Here is an 18,472-nt window from a genome sequence, read left to right as displayed (position 1 = left end):
GTTTTTCTCTAACTTACTCCAAGGCTGTATAACTTTAGAACAGGTCACATTAGTTGACAGGATATTGGGGGTGAAGTCCCCTGCATGGGAGGTATGGATGGCTTGTCACCCCCACTTCACTTTTTGTTTTTGAACCCATTTGATAGAATGGGTTTTGATGATCAGTATTTACCTTAAACCAAAGTGTTGAAATAAGCAACTTTCCCAATGCCATCCGTGCAAATGTGCTGGATAACAAGTTATCTCATGTCAAACGTCACCTAGAAAAGCAAAAATGATCTACTTCCTCTAATTCTATTTTAACAACTTTTCAAACAGCTGCTAGAACAGGTTGAGACAACCTGCAATTTGTTTAACTTGTTCTGTTTAGCAATTTAGCTTAATTGAGGCTAAACGCTACTAAATAAGTTTCATTCTGTAGCCCTAGGTTTGACTCCCTCAATCTCCACTTGCAAATTGCATGATTCTGACTTTGACACCCTCAATTTCCACTTGCAGACTGCATGATTCTGACCAAGTTACTTAAGTAAACAGTGACTGATTCAAGTGTGCCCCCATCATTCCCCCCAAAAGGGGACATATCAGTGGAAGATCCACCTAATCAACAAAAAAAAAAAAAATTCTGTCTAAAAACAAAATAATTAAGACTCATGCATTCAACCTTTGTTCTAAAAATCATTATTTTCATAGCTGGAATTTCAGAATGCTCACTATACAGACTTCTTTATTATTATTTTTATACATTATCTCAACTGCTAATCTGCAGTGTTCTACTTTAAATGCATTTTGAGTCTACTGGTATATTTTGCAACAGAATACTTTAATCTGCAAACCATAACCCCATAGTTTTTTTCTCCTATGTTGTATTTAGACATAAACCTAGGTTCCCTTGTGCATTTAAAGATTGCTAAATTTTAAATAAGTGATACTTTTAAATGTAGGCACAGATGTATTACTCTTCCGCAGGCCACAGAAAGCGCAAAAGGTATAGCGATTTGTAATGCTTTTTATCCTGGTCTGAGACCTTTTCCCATTTTACCTCAGGCCAACCAAGTGCAACATGGTACCAGAAACATATATGAGCCTTCACATCCACCACTACAATATGTCCTCAGTCTCCAACTCCCTCAAATGGTAGTTGATGTCATAATACCATTATCCATCTTACAAGCTGGTCTCTCTTTTACTTGAAAGAATGCATCGACATTCATATACATCTACCACATTACAATTAACCAACAAATCAGACCACCCTGAAAAAAGGTCCAATGAATATCTACTAACATGGACTGCATTCTTACCTGTATAAAGGACTGTCCCTCCTTTTGAAATCTCACATACATTCTATAACATTTAGCATGTGGTTAATAAAATGGTGTGAGAATAACACCATAAAAGAATTGCAAATGTCTCTGTCACAAAAATACTTATCTGATAGGATTACATTCAAAATTCGAATTTCACAAATTCAAATTTTTAACAAAATCAAACGCGATCCATCTATCCCTACACAACTTTGAAGACTAATCAATACAAAATACACATAAAACAATGTTTTGCAGAGGGATAACCACCACACCCTCTACTTTAATATACCAACTCAAAGACTGCACAACACTAGGGAAAAAAACCTTACCCCACTGTTAGCAATCCCTCGCTAACACGTCTGTGAACTTGTAACTGCAACAGTCCTACTTAACATAAAGGTAGCTGCTGATACCTCTCAGCTGTACAGATTTTCACTGAATGTCCAGATTTCTGCCTCAAATTTGTAGTCTATTTCTCAAAAAAAAACAGTTTTTCTGGCAAATCATTGAGAATCGAAGTCAGAAAATAATTACATACATTTAGGATTCAGACTTCATACACCACAGAAAATTCATGCTAATGCAAAACCTGTTAGTCTATCAACTTTCTAAGTTTGTAAGAGCAATATTTAACAGCTGTCCACATTTTTGGGCCTTTGTTGCCATTATTTATGGCTTTGTCCAGATTTCCTGCCCTAAGAGGTTGGGAGATATGTAGCTGCCTCAGCATAACTGTAAGCACTGCAATGTTTCAGAAAATGGAATGCAGAAAGTTTAATAGTCTGCATACATCAAACAAACTTTGAAGTAATGCAGAATACCACAAAAATTCACCATCTCAGTCTTGACAAACAAAACAACACTGATCTGACATGCAATTCTTACCCATGAGAGACAGAAGCCTGGACACTGTAGCAAGGCAGGAGAGGCAGGTCAGAAAATTCAAAGAGCAGATGGTCATCATCCTCATTCTGGTGGTCTTCATCTTCTTCTTCCTCCTCCTGATCAATTCCTTCTGTGGGATTCAGCAGCTCTTCACAAACAGAAATGGCATCTCCTTCTGAAACAAATATTACTGGTATTAACTTCCATTAGAGTTTGTTTGTTTGCCGTATGACATCAGTAACACACCCAAGTGATCTAGCACCCTAGGGATCTGCTCACCTCAGCCTTCTGTGCACAGCTTCCTCTTTTACTGTAACACAACAGAAAACATCCACAGGCATCTGTTCACTCTGTCTGCTGATACAGTAATGACATGGGTCCAGGAATGCATGCAATGAGATGCAAGGCTGGTTAATTGAATAAATGGTGAGGTACCTCTTATGGACTACTGTCCCTAGGATAGCTCAGTGACAGATATTTACTTGACCAATTCACAGCTGACACTAATGGCATAAGAAATTATGTTGTCCCCTTGGGAAACATAACACTTCTCATCAGTTCAGCTGTTCCTGACTGATAAATGTTCACATGTGACAAACAATCAGACTTTCAGAGGAATAATCACCATTCAGTGGGCTTATTTTGACAGGTGACTCGCACAGGATCATTTTACTTTGTTTTGTTTTTTTTCATTTTATTGAATTTGTGTATGTGTTAACTGGGATGACTACTGACTCTGTGGCATATGGAGCTGGAGCCCTGACCGTGAGCCACCTAACTTGCGGGTTCAGACAATAGTCTGAGAAATGGAACCAGCTAGGAAGGGAAAAGAGTGAAGGTGTACAGCCTTCTTGACTCTCCCAAAGGTTGAAGGTTGAGAGGTGTGTTACAGAGAGCATCTCCACTAGTGAATTCTTGGTGGATAACAGGTACCTAACAGGAGCCATTTGCTCAAGGAGGGTCAGTAGGGCTGCCTGAGAAGCCAAGTCACTCACAGAAGTGGGTGACAGCCCCACAACGCCCCCACAACAGACTCCTCCCCCAAGTGCTCATATAACACCCAAGGGGAATGTCAGGGCTTAACAAAAATACTCTGATGTTTACCTGCCTGCCAGCTGTAACACAATAATTTTTCATCTGGTACGGAACCAATGGGTAGGGTAGTTCTAACTAGTCAGATAACTGGCAAGCATGGTGGGGGGGGGACAAAAAATTAAAGGTCCCATTTTATTTTAGCTACTATCCAGGCCAGGGTAATTGAAATAAAATCAGTGAGTATACAATAGCACAGAAAGCTACAAACTGAACTTAACATCTAATTCAATACAAGTAACACAAAAGAGAAATAGTACTAAATCACAACAGGCTGATTTAAGCATCACTGGAAAGTGAAGAACTGGGATATCTGACATTACAGTTTTAAGTGCAAAAAACAAAACAAAAAGAACAAAGAAACACCAGAGGTCCTGACATTCCTGCACACAAAATATAAGGATAGGCAAGGAAGGACAACTGTCTCACCAATAATTTGTCCCATGATGGAGTAAACTGTGTGGATATATAGGTTCATAGGTTGCCCTAGGGCATTTATAAGCCTAGCCAGAGTGTGTTTGGCTTTCACCACCCTTTTAGATTAGTTGACTGTGCCTCTGTATAGTAGGTCACAGAAGGCAGCCCTTTTAAGGTTAGTTTACTGTACCTCTGTCAAGCAGGAACACAGAAGAGATCCCAGGGGTAAACTTACGATCTCCCATCCACTCGTCAAGATTTTTCTTGAAGAGGGTCTGTGAGGTGCCTAACATGGACTGAGATTTTGTTCCAGAGTGAGGGGAGCCTTTGGGATATGAATCTGTCCCTCCAGCATGTCCTATTTATTTCTGTGCATTAATTCTGGGTTGGACATGGCCTTATACGTCAGACACAGATCACCTCTGAGTAGGCGGTACGCAACTGAGTAGAGCTGGAGTTTCTTTAGTCAAACTGCATAGGGCATTTGTTTGAGTCCCTTGATCCTCTTGGTGAGGTACTTTTGGGGTCTTTCCAGTTGCTGCAGGTGTCGGGTAAGGTACATCCCAAATGGGGCACTGTATTCAATTATGGGCCTGATAAGTGATGAGTAGAGGGGCACAATGACCTCTTCTTGATCTAGATGTGAACCCTTTCGTGATAAGGTGGGCTATATAGAAGGTCTTTCTAACCACTTTGGCAACGTGATTGTCAAAGAAGAGATTGCTATCTACTTAGGTCCCCAAGTCCCTAATTACTTCTTCCGACTTAATGGATTACCACCTATGTGGTAATTTGTGGGCACTTTGTTTTTCCCAAAGGGGATGACTATGCACTTTTTGGCATTTAGCTTTAGGCCATGGCTCTGGCACCAGTTATCTGTCTCTGTGAGACCCTTTTGGAGGATGCTTGTGTCAGCCGGAGAGTCGATTATGGCACCCAGTTTGCAGTCATCTGTGAACTTGGTCAGCCATAGTCCACCCGTGTTAGCCTGTACCTCGGAGAAATATATACCGAACAAGAGAGATCCTAGGACTGAGCCTTGTAGGACGCCACTTGTAACTGGTTTAGAGTCTGACATGGCACTTGCTATTCTGACCATGTGGGTTCTATCCCTGAGCCAGTTTGCAACCCATCTTGTGACATAGGGGTTGATATTTAAGCTGGTGAGCTTATTTATGATGCCCGAGTGGGGTATTGTGTCGAAGGCTTTTGCGAGGTCCAGGTAGGCTGTGTGGACTACCTTCCCTTCATCTATGGCTTTGGCAACTGTTTCAAAGAAGTCGACCAGGTTCAAGAGGCAAGATCTGCCCTTAACAAAGCCGAATTGGGTAGGATCCAATGTCTGGAGGTTCCCAATGTCTTTGTTTATGATTTCCATGATGATACGCTCCATAGCTTTGCAGACCAGGCTTATAGGGCGATAGTTTCCGGGGTCTTTTGTGGAACTACCTTTGTGGAGTGGGACCACTGTTGCTGTACGCCATTCCTTGGGTACATATCCTGTAGTAAGGCTGAGACTGAATAGTGACTTTATATGAGGGTTTAGTTCTTCTTGGAGCTCATGTAAGACACAGCCTGGGACACCGTCTGGTCCCATTGATGCTGTGTTTTTTGCTTTGGAGAGGGCAGCTCTCACCTGTGCATCTGTGATCTCAGGAAGGCTACACTCTGTTGGGATAGACATTTGCTCTTTTGGGGGGGAAAGGGGGGAGAAGTTTGCACTGAACCTTTCTGCCAGAATGTTGGCAATGTCTGTGGGTTCAGTGTATTTTTTGTCATTTTGCACTAACTCAGAGCATATCTGGGAGTTGCCTCCCAGGTTCATGACATAATTAAAGAAGGCCTTGTGATTATCTTTAGTGTCTTGTGCAATTTTTCTTTCAAAGCTGGCCTTAGATGATTTTATGAGGGATCATAGTTTCTTGCTAGTACTGATCAGAGATGCCTTCCCTTTTTGGGATTTTGCTCTATCATGTAGTAGCTTTCTCCTTCTGTTGTATAGCTTATTTATGGCCGGGGTCCACCAGACAGGTCTCCTGCCTTTGGAGGAGTGCGTCTTGGTGTTATTTGGATAGCATGCTCCATGCATTCCCGTAGGTGTCCATAGAATGCTTTTGTAAAGGATTCTGCATTTTGGGCTGTATTTTCCACTGGCCCGGGGGCTTTGAAGGATTTCACCTTGGTTTTGAGAAGTGTGAAGTTTGCTTTTGAGAAGTTCTTCACCGTGGTTTCCTTGGCTGGGGTGGGGATGGAATATGGATGTCCAGTGAGATTAGTTTATGGTCTGATCTTACCAATGAGGGGTATACCTCTGGTGTGGAACAGAGAGACCCCATGTTGGGGATGACCAGATCCAATATGTTTTCCCCTCTTGTGGGAGTGGTGACCAGTTGTTCCATAGCATTTGAGTTTATAAATTCTAGGAACCATTGGGCGAGGGTGTTTGGGCTTGAGTAGTTTTCCCAATCAATGTTTGGGTAGTTGAAGTCACCCAGTACAATGGTGTTTGGAGAGACCTTCATATTCTCTAGTGTTCTCAGGAAAGCCGAGTGGGGTTCCTGTGTTTGGGAGGGTGGTCTGTAGCAGGCTACAAACTGAAAGGCAGTTTTGCCCACTGTTAGTTGCACATGGATGGTCTCCGATGCTTCGTGCAGTGCCACTAACCTGGAGGTGTGGGTATCTTTGATAAATATGGATACTCCCCCTCCTTTTGTGGTTTGGTCCGAGTTTTGGGGCCGAAAAGCATAGTATGAAGTATAACCTGTTAGTGCTGGGGTGCTCTCGGGAGCCTTGAACCAGGTTTCTATTACTGCACAGATATCGATATTCTCCATACTGAGGAGAGTCTCGAGAGCGTGCATCTTGAGGTTTAGACTTCTGGCGTTGAGCAGCATTACCCTTAGCTTTTTTTTTCTTTGTGTTGTCTATGGAGGTGGGTTTGTCTTTTGAGCCTTGCCTAAAAAACGCACTATGGGGGAGGAAAGAGCCTTTGCCAGTATTCGAAAACCCAGGGGTGACAGGTGCCAGCCATCCCTAGCGAAGCAACTTGGCTTTTCGAGCATGTCATCCCAGGCTGACAGACACTGGATCCCCTTTGAATGACACCAATACTTTAGCCAATTGTTAAAATTGATCATTTTGTCTTTATACTGTGGCATCATTCTTGGTGAGGGCAAGATGCTACTCAAGGTCAGGGTCATACCGGCCTGGGTTACATGATCAGAGAGCTCCTCTATGTCTCTTTTCATGTCCCGGGAGGTACGTCTCAGGTCAGTCATACCAGCATGGACAATGACGGAGTCATATTTGCACTTGCTTTGGAGTGACCTGAGTGCTTGTGTTATGTGGCGGATCCTGGCACCTGACAGGCAGCTTACAGTGACCTTCTCCTTGTTCAGTCTGGTGAATGGGACGTCAGTGTGTCTGACAATAGAGTCACCTATTACAAGTGTATTAGATGTGTTGTTTAGCCTTAAGGGCTGTGACTGTGTGGCACACTGACCTTTTGAGCTATGTGCTATGTGGGTATTGTTTTGTGGTAGGGGTTGCTTGGATATCTGCTTTAGAGGTCTCTGCTGCTTAGGCAGATTTTTATTTAGAGCCTCTGAGTATGCTTTTGTGTGTTTATGTGTTTAGTTTACTGATGCAATAGGTCTATGTGAGACTGGATTTTTGGTTTGTGTGGTTACCTTCTCCTCCTGACTGGCTGTGCCAGTACTGGGTTGAGAGAGCTCAGCCTCCAGTTTGGCTATATAGTTGCATCTCTCACATATATTTGAGCTTGTTGGGAGGAGGAGAGCGTGGTCTGTATACATAAGGCAGTTGTAACATTGCCTTAAGATTCCCAGATTCACCAGCTGGACTGGAGAGTAAACCCGAAACTGACCTTTGGACATGTCTGAATAGTATAGGGAACTACTTATTGACTAATCAGAAAGAACCAATGGGGATCAAGTCCTTAAAAGGAGTATAACAGGGTGTAGTGCTTAAGTTTATTAGTGTTTACCTATGAGATTACTTATACAAGCAAGTGCAGGGCTTTAGAATGAAAACAGAGTGCTTATTTTGAGATTTAGAGCAGTTCTAAGGGAAAAAGTGAAGAGCAGACTTTGTGGAGCCGGGAATAGTTTAAACCTGTTTAAGCGGCGCTGCTCTGTGCGCAAGACCACGCAAAAACACAGTTGCAGGGTTTTAAGAGAGAGAGAGATCAAGGAGTTTGGAATTGACCCAAAATGGCCAATAAAACTACAGTTTCTAGGCAGTAACCACTCCTACAGGGACAGGCAGGCTGCTCAGTGTTAACCACTGCCAATGGTGAACAGAGAGACTTCCCTTTAGCCCAAGTAAGCACTGGCCTCCAAGAAACTTACAAACAGTTCAGAACAGCAACTGTAACTGAACTTTCTTTTAAATTATAGAAAGTGGGAAAAATAGCAAGATTTTTTTGTTTTTGTTTAAGGATAGCAGAGACACACAAGTAGCAAACTAGTCAGAAGAGTGCAATAAATGACCCCGACACGTGTGTGCTAGGTCAGAGGCAGGTAAAATGCAATTTTAAGAAAAAACGATTTTAAATATGTTCTTTTCCCATTTTTCTTACACGTGTATGCTGTACATATCCTGGAATACCCAGTGTACTGCATAGCTTGAATATGTTTACTGTGAGTTAACCATTCACTAATGCAATATGAAGTTAATTTAGAACATACACTTGGCCTGCTGACATGCATAATGGCTAAACATGCAGAGTTCAACTTCACAGGATACTCAGTAGAAGAGAAAAGAAAAGTCTGGCACATGTTTTAGTAGCATCCACATTATACCTCTCAACTGTCCAGAATTTTGCAGAATGTCCAGCTTTCTGCCTCATATTTGTCTGTTCCTCATAAAATGTCCAGTTTTCTGGCAAATCATTGAAGAGTGATTTCACTAAATAATGATTGTCATTTGAGTTTCAGACTTCATATCCTTCAGAGAATGCATACTAATGCAAAACCTGTTGTTCTAGTAACTTTCTAAGTTAAAAAAACTAATAAATTAAAAGCTGTCCCTATTTTGGGCCTTTGTCTTTGTCCAGATTTCTTTCTCTAGGAGATTTACAGGTATTATTCACATACACACATGTACAGCATATAGAACTAGCACAGGGGCTCCCATATATTCCCCCTTAATGGTATATCTAAAGCTGGTACCATAACCAGCAACATCAGTCAGTCACTTACTACATGCCTAGGATTATCTAAAACAGCACAGGGCAATTACCTGCAGACATTACCTGGTAACTTCTGACCAGAGCAGCAGGTCTACAGATAGCTGCCCATGATAAAACACTCCTTGTCTTCACTGTTTCAACACACAGCTAGCTCCACACTAGCGAAGCACAGCTTGCAGTGGTTGTCAGTATTATTATTTCTAATACAGGCTTACTGGGAATAGAGAGTCAGAGTCAAGACCTGCTACATTCTAAGCAAGTACAGTTATGTGAGGTACTCAACATAGTAACAGATACCGGATTCCACAATATCCTTTCACAATAATTCTTTATAATTTTTCAGATTACCAGCACTTTTTACATCTGAAAAGAAAGCCTTCATCCTGCACAGTTAGCTTAATTCCCCCTAAAGACTTCACTGTTCTCAACAAGGAGTGTGCCCCTAAATTCTTACTGCTTTAGCTACGGTTGATTCCTGTTTAAAATGGGCTACAGTCTGAAAATGGTTTCATATATTCTCATGAAAATATCAAGGAATTATAGTACAATATTTGAATATGAAAAGCCATTGAATTGTGCCCTTAGCTTCAATCTGGCAGTTGGAACAGAGAGTTAGGCCTTGAGCTGCAGTTACTGTGATACAAGGTTTGATTCTCTCCTCCCTCATTTGCTTAGTGTGTGACCCTGAGCAAGTCATGTAACCAGTATTTGGTGGCAACTCAGAATTTTAGCTAGGCTCCTCAATGGTTCCCTGGAGTGCAAGCCTAGTAAACTACCTATGAACCTAAATGTAAAAGAGTAGCTGCATGTAGAAAGCTAAAGAGGAAAAATAATACAATTTTTATGAAGCAACACTTAAAAAAGAGTACAGGTCCTTGTTTTAAATGGAAATACATATTTTAAGAACTGATGTCATGCTCTGGATAGTTTTTATATTGGTTACCCTGAGAAGAACTGCCAGCCATGCTACAATTTGATAATTTCAAATGGCCATTATAAACTTTATTTGACCCTACATGCAAATTCATCCTATAGCCTGTTAATGTTTTTTAGGGTTTCTTAAACAAGACATTAGACTACTCGACCATCTACCACACAGTGCATGAACAAGGATGCAACTGCATCTCAAATGTATGGAATGGATGATGGTCTGTACTTGCAAAAATGCATTTTGTACTATGAAAGTTCTAGCAAAACTGTCACTGAAACATGTCAACGTAGCTAATAACTTCAAGAACGAACATATGCACACACTTCAATCTACATGATGTATCACTATATAATAGTACATACCTGTGTGAGTTGCAAATTTCTAGCAAACAAAAGGACATTTTTATGGAAAAATTTGTATGAACCAGTTTAGTGCATGTTTATTTTACATGGCTCCATGACAAAGTTATCAACTCTTTTGTTAATGCTAGACATAACTGAGATCACAAAAAAGTAATATCATGCAAATGGAAGAAAGCAGTAAGCACCGTGGTAGTCCAATGAACCTCTCCAAGCTGTAACTGTAGATAAATCCTTTACTGAACACGAACAACACAATAAGGTAAACGAAACACTGATAAATCAAGCGTTTTCGCCTGCATAGATGTCAGGCTTTTTCAAGATGAAACAGCAGGGTAACCAAGTTCATTTAAATAGAGGCTTTCAGTGCTGATTGTTTCAATTAAATAATTACATTAATTCAATTAAATTAATTGAATTAAGTTGATTGAAATGCTTTAACCAACACCAAGATGTAAAATATACTTTGTTGAGATGGAAGCATGGCTGTGCACAATACTTTTGATTTCAAGCAAACAAAAACATGTTAAAATACAAATGCGTAGATGTTGTCTGACAAGAGCTGTGAATACTATCTTATAATGTTAAATACTATCAGTACATTCTAAAGTCATTGAAAAAAACTTTCTTAGTTTAAATATTTTAAATATTATAAATAACATGGACAAATAAACAATGAAATCAGAGTGGTGTGACAACTGTGTTTTTTTTTTTTTGTTTTAGTTTTTTGAAAATGAAACCTTCTAAGAAACTGTGCATATAAAAATATACAATTAAAATGAACCTTAAAAAATTCCTGCAAAATGCATTAATGCAAAACTGTCACTGAAACATGTCAACGTAGCTAATAACTTCAAGAACGAACATATGCACACACTTCAATCTACATGATGTATCACTATATAATAGTACATACCTGTGTGAGTTGCAAATTTCTAGCAAACAAAAGGACATTTTTATGGAAAAATTTGTATGAACCAGTTTAGTGCATGTTTATTTTACATGGCTCCATGACAAAGTTATCAACTCTTTTGTTAATGCTAGACATAACTGAGATCACAAAAAAGTAATATCATGCAAATACAAACAGCATTTGCAAGTGGAAAATAGGTATAAAAATTAACAACATGGGGGTTGCACTCCCCTATCAGCTACATATACTAACTACGGGATCACTGCACCTTGAGAAAGAAAGAAATCCTTATTTTACTATAACCACAACCTTCTGGGAAAGAAACCTGGTGGTCACACAGTACTAACTGCACATAACAGTGTTGATCACATTTGTCTCTCTCAAACAAGCTTGGCACCCACTCTCTCAAACAAGCTTGGCACCCACTTGACATGGGCAGTGCAGTGGTGCAGCAGTTAGCATTGTCACCTCACAGCAAGAGGTTCTCAGGTTTGATTCTCAGCTGGGGTGCCTTCTGTGCTGAGTCTGCGTGTCCACTCTACATTCCAGTGGGTTTCCTCCCACATTTGAAAGACATGTGTCTGGAGCATTTCTCCCCAGGCCTCTGCTGAAAATGGGCTCTGTCCTAGTTGGACTTTCCCAGTAAACAAATGTTAAATAAATAAAATATATGTACTACATTTTCCAACATGAAAAGCCTCTGTAAGCTAGCAGTTTGTACCTGTAGAAATGTCAGTGTCTCACATAAGCACAGAAGGCTGCAACTCATGACCCCTGGATGGCTCTTGGTGAAAGTTTCAGAAATTATAGCTGGTACCACAGGCATTCCACACATAAGCAGTTACACTCAGTTCAAAAAGTGAAACTGGAAAGACCATTTAGCCTTTGCCACCACAGGGATTTTTATTACTGGGGCAACTTTTCAGTAACAGAAAAAGAATACAGTACAGTGTAAGAAAAGGAAACAAACAAACTGACATTTCTAAGTGATATGAAATAAAAAAGAAGTTATGTACTCACCATAACGTTCCATCTGTGTTGTCCTTATATTCTTCCACAACAGTTGGATTCAGATCCAACCCTCAGATCTGATTCGTCCATTATTTTAGCTCGTTGCCAGTAAAAAGCTCTTGAATTCCTCCCTTACCCATAATGCACCATCCCGTAACATGCCTCAGATCTTTTTGCTGGTTTACATAATGTAAGAAATATTATCATAATATCCCCGGTAGAAGAAGCATTTATCTGGAGCTCAATATAAGGAACAGTGGTGTTCTTAGAAGTTCTCGTTCTTCCAGAAATCAACTGTTAAAAAGGTTGGGGGTTGGTGGGAGGGGAGTCGAGGAAGAATGAAAATGGACAACACAGATGGAACGTTATGATGAGTACATAACTTCTTTCTCTGATGTTGTCAATTTTCATTCATTCCTCAACAGCTGGGACAGAGTCCTCAGTTACCTAAAATCCTGGGTGGACTCTAAGGAATGATATTCCTGAGCATTGTTGAGCCAAAGACTGCTCTTCCTCTCGAGACCAGATCCAGTTTGTACTGATTAATAAAGATATGAGGAATGGCCCAAGCTGTAGCCTTCATATGTTGTCCATGGAAGCCCTAGACAGAAAAACTAAAGAAGTTGCCATGGACCTAGTTAAATGGGCTCTTAAAGGTTTTGGTAAGGAAAGAGCCGACTTGTTGCAGACAAATGATATACAATCCGTCAGCCATCTGGCTGAAGTTACCTTTGCAACTGATTTACCCAATTTAGAATCTGCAAAGAAGACCAATAACTGATCCATCTTTCTAATTTCTTTTGGTCTATGTAAGTAAACATGTAATTCTCTGTGAACATGCAATAAGTGCAACATATATTCATCTTTGTTTGCAAATGTAGGAAAGAAAACTGGTAGAGTAATGGCCTGGTTGATCTTAAGACTCTGACACCACCTTAGGAATGAAAGAAGGACTGGTTTGTAATGTTACTCTATCCCTGTGAAAAATCAAGTAGGGAGGTTTAGAAGACAATGTTTGAAGTTCTGAAATCCTTCTAGCAGAGGTGATGGCTACCAAAAAGATGGTTTTCCAGGTCAGAAACGGGAATGAATATATATATATATATATATATATATATATATATATATATATGGTTCTACCTGACATAGCCGAAACCACACAACACCGACAACCACATCACCGACACCACATATTCGACAGTCCATAAACACGAAACCACACATAACCGACAACGAAATAACCGACGGTACACAAACACGAAACCCCATACACTGCACACACCACAATAACAATTATTAAAAACAAAACACATCCCCATTCCACAAACCACACACACAACACAAGCACACCAAAATCCTTACAAGCCCACACTAAACCTTACCCTAACCCTAAGGTCCGTCACTATCGACACTTACCTACCCGCTCCTAACCCTAACTCACTTAACCCGCCCTATCGCTCCCTAACGCTAACTCACTAAAACCCACCCTATTGCTCCCTAACTCTAACTCACTTAACCCACCCCTATCGCTCCCTAACCCTAACTCACTTGACCCACCCCTATCGCTCCCTGAACCTAACTCACTTAACCCACCCCTATCCCCACAGACCGTCAATCTCCACACTTACCTGCCTCGCACCCTAACGTCCGTCACTACCGATACTCACACAGCCTTTCCCCATGTCGGCATCCTCGGCGTTGGTGTTGTCATCCGTCGTGTCGGTCTTCTGCATTGTCGATGTTCTGCCACTCGCGATTCGCGTCGGTCTTCTTCACTTTCGATCTTCTGGAGCTCCGGATTCCGATGTCGGTCTTCTGCGCTGTCGACGAAGTCAGGTAGAACCATATATATATATATATATATATATATATCCATCCATATATAAGGCCTGCAGTAGCAAATTTAAGTCCCATGGAGGAGTTAGATCTTTATAAGGAGATCTCAAAAGAAGGGTACCTCTCAAGAACACCTTAAAAGTTTGGATGAAGCTAGGGTGGAGCTCTGAAATCCAATGTAAAAATTAGAGATGGCTGCTAATTGAACTCTAGTGGTTGAGAAGTTAGCTCCTTCATTGAAAACTGTTGCCAAAATTCATTAACACTTTGTACAGGGGCTGAAAATGGAATATGTTTCTGATGTGCCCAAAAAACAAACCTCTTCCATTTACTTCTGTAAAGTTTTCTTGTACAAGCTTTATGAGAAGTTAAAAGTATATGACGGACATGGAACGAGAAAATAGGTTGTCTGGCTATTAAAGGAAGTGGAGAAACCACACTGTCACCTTTAGGTTTGAGATATCCAAGTGAATCATGCCTGTCAGGTGAGATAGGAGGTCTGGAATCAGATCCATAATTCTAGGTAGGTAAATCAGATGAGACCAAAGAAAGGGGAACCAAATATGCTGAGACCAGTAAGGTGCAATGAGGATGACTTTGCTCTTCAACAGGAAAGCTTTCTGCACAAATGTGGGGATCAAGGGAGTTGGAAGGATATGCAGAGAGGAGACCGGGGGCAATTGTGTAGCAGAGCATCCCTCAGTGGGGGGGATTATGGCAAAGAAGCAAAGAGATCACAGTCAAGCTGGCCCCAATAAAGAAAATCATTTCTGCCACCTTCATGTTGAGAGGCCACTCGTGAGGTAGTAGAATGGACCTGCTCAATTTGTCTGCTATCACTCTGGACTTCCCAGGAATGTGTGTTGCTATTGGAATCGGTTGGATGACATCACCCATTGCCAAACACTGACGATTTCTTGACACAAGACCTGGTTCCTCGTTTGTTAACGTACCACACTACTAACATACTTTCTGTCTGAACAGCAAATGTCCTGAAATGGATACAGTCTTGGAAGACCTGCAATGTTAAGAGCATTGCTCTCATTTCCAGGACATTGATATGTATGTTGGCCTCTTCAGGGGAGCAAGTGCATTGGACGGTTTTCCCCAGGAAGTGCCAACCCCCTCCCCAATTTGGGATGCATCCATTGTCACTATGCCTTGGTCTGTGGGAGAATGAAAAGATGGCCTTGTAGAATTTGAGCTGATCAAATTCAACACCAAAGGTATCTCTTGTATGCCTTAGTGCTTCTTATCTGAGCTGACATGTGTTGGTAAAGAATATACCATTGTGTTGCTAACATCCACTGAAGAATTCTTGTGTGAGATCTTACTAGAGGAACTAGGACTACAGCTGTCAACAATGACCCCAAGGCTTGTAGAAACAATTGGGCTGAGATTGTGGTACTGTGATTTATTCTTCTGACCTGGCATGATAGTTTGTACTCTTGAGAGAAGAAGAGAAGCTGTCACTGATAACATGTTGAAATTTGTTCCTATGAATTCCAATGTCTAAGATGGTTTTAACTGAGATTTGTTGGAATTTATGGTTATCCCCAAGATGGAAACAAGTCTGGAGTACCTGACCTTGCTCTCTTATTAGCAGATGCCTGGTCGGGGCGGTAATGAGCCAGTTGTCCAAGTACGGAAACACTCCGAATCCCTACAGGCTCAAGTAAGTTGCTACCATAGCCATGCATTTGGTGAACACCCTGGGGGCTGTGATGAGGCCAAAGGGCAGTGCTCTGTACTGGTAATGACAGGTTCCCAGCAGGAAGCGTAGATACCTTCTGGATTGTCTGTGTATTTTTATATGATAGTACGCATCTTGAAGGTCTAGCAAGCACATCCAGTCATCCTTGTACAAAAAGGGCAGAATGGATTGATCCATGGCCATCTGAAACTTTGTGTGTCGAACTGATTTGCTCAAGTTGCTGAGATCCAAAATTAGACACCAGTCCCCTGTTTTCTTTGGCACTAAAAAGAATCATGAGTAAGTTCTGGATTCTAACTAGTCTGGTGGGACCTCTTGGTTGACTTTTTTCTAGCAGCTTTTGTATTTCTAGTGCTAATGCTTTCCTCTGACAGGTTCAAACATTGGGAAATTTGCATACAGATTGAGGTGGAAAGGAAAAGGGAATTTTATAACCTCTGTAAATTATCTTCTGCACCCACATATATTTTGTGATGTCTAGCCAGGCTCTCTGGTGCAGGGATAAATGACCCCCGATTGCCTCTAGAAGGGGACAATCAGACTTCCTTTCAGGAGTGCTCGTAGGGTCTGTCACAGAAGGAATCTCTAGACCTTTGGTTCTGCTGGCCTCGTCTGCTGTGTGGGTGATGTCTCCACATGGATCTTGAAAAAGACTCTGGGACTTCATGAACCACATTTTTGGTTCTCTTCACTAGTTTCTGGAGAGGGTCCTTTGAGGGGTCGAAAAACGTACTCCCACTGCAAAGAGGGTCTTTCCATCCTGCTTGCAGCTGGACAGCATGCCCTTCACTTTGGGTCCGAATAAGGAAGTTAGGTCAAAAGGAGCATTAATGAAAGAGAACTTGAAGGGCTCTGCAAAGTCACACAAGTGCATCTACCCATGCCTCCTAATGGAAATGCCTGAACCCGCTGCCCTTGAGGTACCTTTAGCAGCATAAGAGATAAGCCTCATGGATGAATTAGAAATGGACTGCAGGGTCGCCAACCGTGAGATCACTGAAGACTGAGTCTCAGCAGTAGTGGTCCCAGAAAGGGATTTTGACAGTTCCTTTAACAAGTCTCTTTGTAGTCTTATAAAGTGTGCCAAGTACTTCAGCAATCTGAGGGCAAAGGTCGCTGAAGCATACACATGATTCTCTAACATGTCCGAAGACCTAGACTCCCTGTTAGGGGGATGGACAGATGAACTCTGGTCTGCAAGTTCCTTCTTGGTGGCTGCCACCTAGACAACATAATTTATGGAAAATGCCTTGCTCCAAAACTCCCTTTTTACAGGTGGTGCCAGAATCTGATCCGGTCTTTTGGGGATTGGCTCAGCTGTGTCTGGCTCCTTCCCCACCCACCTAGTGATAAGGTCAATGAGCTTGTTTGGCAGATGGAATTACCCAGGAGGTAGACAGGCCAGACCCAAAGTCCTCCAGGAACACCAATTCCTCTGGGGGTAAGTTTATTGGTAGCTCAACCACCCCTCTGCTTAAGAATCTCAAGAATGTCTCCAAATGAGACATCTCTGGGTGGTGATCTTGGAGACCCTTCTCCTTCATCAAAATATATATTTGGTGATGGACTTCTGAGGAGAGTCCAAGTGCCTCCTCTTGCAACTCCTCTTACTATGGGCTTCTTCAGTGGGATGCTCCTGAGAAGTGTCGGAAGAGATAGTAATACCCTGCTGGGTAACCTGGAGTCTTTGAGCTAGCTCTCCTTGTGGTGTAGAATGCTCAAGGCACAGAGGCACATGGGATCCAGAGGGGAGATCTGAGGGGGGTAGGGACCGTCTATCTTTCAGAAGCAGAGAACACTCTCTTCACCACCTCAAAGGCAGAATGCTCTGGGGAGAAGGAAACCAATGGAGCTGAGAAGCCAAGCTTCTGCCCCATCAGTTTTCCCTGCTCCGAAGGCAGTCTGCCTGAGGAGGAGGACAGAGCCGAGCTTTCCAATAATGAGGCTCTGAGGGGAAGAGATGGCTCTGACAACTTCATTGTTGACTCTAACACCTTAGATATGAATGGGACACTTTGGCTCAGAGAGTTGTCCTGCTCCAAAACCATCGGGGCCGGTGCACTCAGAAACAGCCACAGAGCTGAAGATACTAAGACCTTTGTATCTGGTCCAGGGTCCAGGGAGACTCGGATCCAAGGGCACTGAAATGACACGTTGGATCAGAGAAGGAACCAGGATTGGTGAAATACTACTTCCTGACCCGAAGGGGTAGGAGCCAGGAGAACTTCCATCTGTATATGCATCGAGAGAAATGTCCTCATTGTTCTGTCCACATCAGCCTCAATTCAGACTTCTGGAAGAATAAGAAGTTATCGATGGGGACCTAGAGTGCCGGTGGGACTCAGGATACAGGGAGGGTACTTTAGAGGGTACTGGGTCAATGGAAGGAGAATACCTGGTCCTGGGCAAAGGCTTTAGATATGAAAAGCTAGGATTCAGGGAAGCCATTTTCAACTCTGACGCTGACTGAGCTGGAGTAGTCTTCGGATCCGACTTTGTGTTTTTTCGTGGTGGTTCCGTGGTAGGATCTGAGGAGGGAGTCAAAGATCCGGATGGCCTGGAATGCTTAGCCGAAGGCTCCTTTAGCTTAAATTATTTTGGGGTTGAGCCTCAGAAATATCCTCTGAAAAGGAAGAAGGCAACAGTCCTTTCAGAACTGATTTATTTTTTCTTTCTGCAATTGTTGCAGTTTGAGAGCCTTGCAGATGGAGCAATCAACCTGTAAATGGTCTGAGCCCAAACAGTAGCTGCACAAAGCATGCACATCGGAGAGAGGTAACTTGTGCCCACATTTC

General features: G+C 41.9%; 1 protein-coding gene across 7 annotated transcripts in view; it reads right to left on the bottom strand.

Annotated features, from left to right (window-relative positions):
- The window catches only part of BCORL1 (BCL6 corepressor like 1), a 1,083,397-nt gene that overhangs the window by 68,066 nt on the left and 996,859 nt on the right, over window positions 1-18,472 (bottom strand). For all 7 annotated transcript variants that reach the window (XM_044057522.1, XM_044057520.1, XM_044057526.1 and 4 more), the window contains one exon: window positions 2,193-2,367. In XM_044057522.1, the coding sequence (XP_043913457.1) occupies window positions 2,193-2,367 (175 nt within the window). The remainder of the gene's footprint in view (window positions 1-2,192; window positions 2,368-18,472) is intronic.

This window comes from Protopterus annectens, chromosome 15.part0, assembly GCF_019279795.1.
Source record: "Protopterus annectens isolate FY-2018-M chromosome 15.part0, PAN1.0, whole genome shotgun sequence".
Taxonomy (NCBI): Eukaryota; Metazoa; Chordata; order Ceratodontiformes; family Protopteridae; genus Protopterus; species Protopterus annectens.
The sequence above is the reverse complement of the archived record's forward strand: the minus strand, read 5'-3'. Positions and strand labels throughout refer to the sequence as shown.